The sequence below is a fragment of the Echinops telfairi genome, unplaced genomic scaffold (genome assembly GCF_000313985.2).
Source record: "Echinops telfairi isolate 266 unplaced genomic scaffold, ASM31398v2 ScPeMD7_443;HRSCAF=831, whole genome shotgun sequence".
Classification (NCBI taxonomy): Eukaryota; Metazoa; Chordata; class Mammalia; order Afrosoricida; family Tenrecidae; genus Echinops; species Echinops telfairi.
This window is the reverse complement of record NW_022104341.1, coordinates 36,104,787-36,106,984: the sequence shown is the minus strand read 5'-3', so window position 1 is coordinate 36,106,984 and position 2,198 is coordinate 36,104,787. Positions and strand designations below refer to the sequence as shown.

General features: G+C 33.9%; 1 protein-coding gene across 1 annotated transcript in view; it reads left to right on the top strand.

Moving 5' to 3' along the window:
* SPATA1 (spermatogenesis associated 1) overlaps positions 1-2,198 on the top strand; it is a 62,125-nt gene that overhangs the window by 57,526 nt on the left and 2,401 nt on the right. The window contains exon 13 of the mRNA XM_045292119.1: positions 1,415-1,485. Coding sequence (XP_045148054.1) covers positions 1,415-1,437 — 23 coding nt within the window. The 3' untranslated portion in view covers positions 1,438-1,485. The remainder of the gene's footprint in view (positions 1-1,414; positions 1,486-2,198) is intronic.

Here is a 2,198-nt window from a genome sequence, read left to right as displayed (position 1 = left end):
CTACTCATTCTTCATATTATCTTTATGTTCCTTGCCTTTTTGTTCAGAGGTTTAGGTAAGTTTAGTTCAAGTGCCTCATCAAGAAACTGAGAAATGATTGTTACACTTTGATAATCTTAAAGAAGATACATTCAACTGTAGACTTTAACTTTAAGATTTATGGAAAGAACGTACAGAGCAAGCTTCCCAATAATTAGATTAAAATTTGAAAAAAACAAAACAAAACCAAATGGCTCCAGCAATTTAAGAGAGTCCTAACAACAAGGGCAACCTACAATTGATTCAACCTTTGATCAAGAGGAAAGCATTTAATCATGGTTTAAAATGGAAAAGTCATCCAAAAGTGGAATCTCATTAGCCTAAAAAATATTTTCCAAGCAAATTATTTACAGTTCTAATTTTACATGTTTTAAAAATTAGAGTAATTTTGACAGCATATATTTTCAGATCATAAGGGAGAAGTAGCAGGTAAAAATTCTGAGGAAAAAATGTTCTTAACTATATTTTTGTGTTAAAACATCTCAAACAGGGTGATTTAATCTAGGAAGTTGCCTTGTTTAAAACTCTTGTATTCCTGGAGGACTAACAATATTAATATGTATTTAATTTTCAAATCTGTACAATGAAAGCATTTCTTTATTCCTTAGCTGGTTTTGGATTATACTATGAGCACATAGTAATATTTTTAAAATGTGTACATATGAGCAGGATTACAGTATATTTATCTCTTCGATAAATGCTCCCCTCTAACAGCTTTGTTTCTAAGAATTTCCTCGTTTCTTTAATTTGTTGTTTAGTTACCAGATCTTCAGAGTTGTCTAGAGAGTGTGTGTGCCACACGCCAATGCCCCGTAAGCCATGCTTTTGTGCACATGCTGTTTTTAAAGAAGTGCTCTGAGGGTTTTCCTACCATATTTGATGAAAACAGCCAGAAGAACCCACACAAATGAATTAACATGGAAATGTTACAGTACAAATAAGCAGAAAACATTTCTTATTTCCACTGATCAAAAAGTATTCCATGAAATAATAAAAACTAGAGGTTATAACACTTTCTATTATGTTACGGTTCCACAGGCGATACTTTCTAGATGTTATTGTTTATGGCACTTAACAACAGCACGGATTGCACAAATGTGTCTCTCCAACAAACTTCATTTAAGGTCCTTCTCATGCCCTAGTATGCCTTCACTGGTCTCACCCAATGATTATCACCCGAGATGCAGATCCAGACTTCTGCATCCAGATTTCTAAACCCCAGACCTCATGAAAGCCACTTAATTAGAATCTCCCAGGGCTGCTGTTGGGACCTATATTTGTTTATTTGTTTTGTGTTTCTGTATGACACTAGCTAATCCTGATATGCAGCCAAGGCTCTAGAAGCTGCTGTTATATATATTCATCTTCGTTACAGTGCCTCCAAATGTACCCAGTTAATGCTTCAACAAATGATCCCATCTCTTTGTGTATCAGCTGAATCACAAGGTAATTCTGTATTATGTATTTTTAAATTGTATTTATATATGTTAGTGATTATTATCATCTCACCTTCCTGAAGAGTTGACTGGAGAAAGGCCCCCAGAGGTATTTCAGAAGAAAGTCTTGCCATTTGAAGACTCACAGCAGTCGAAAACTATGCACTACACACTGCTCTTCTGTAAAGCACCCGGGGCTACTCGGGGAGATCAACTGCACGCCAACTATTTTTGTTTTGCTTTGTTTTATTTTACCAAACTTAAATCAATAACTACTATTCTCGACACATTTCTGAGAAAACTGTGAAATAGGGTTCTATGTTAACAATTTTATGGACTGCAACACATCTCAGATCCTTTAATAATGTATTATAATGTCCCAGAGGAATGTATGATACACAGTGTTTCCAAAATCTATTAGGACAAGGATCAAATACGCACCGATGTGTGTGCAATGTTAGTGGAGTTCTATGAAATGCAATTTGGTGAAGACAGGATTATAATACACACTAATTTAGCTAATAGTTACATAATTTAGATTCTGAAGTTTAGAAAGATCGACACAAAGCCATTCTGCTTTCTATATAACTGATATACAGCTATATATGCATATTAATAATCATCACCTTAAGTTACATTTTATAAATGGGTAACAGATTATTATAAGCATAAATACTTGCTACAATGAATGTATATATGTTAGAGTGCTTTTTAACATAATGT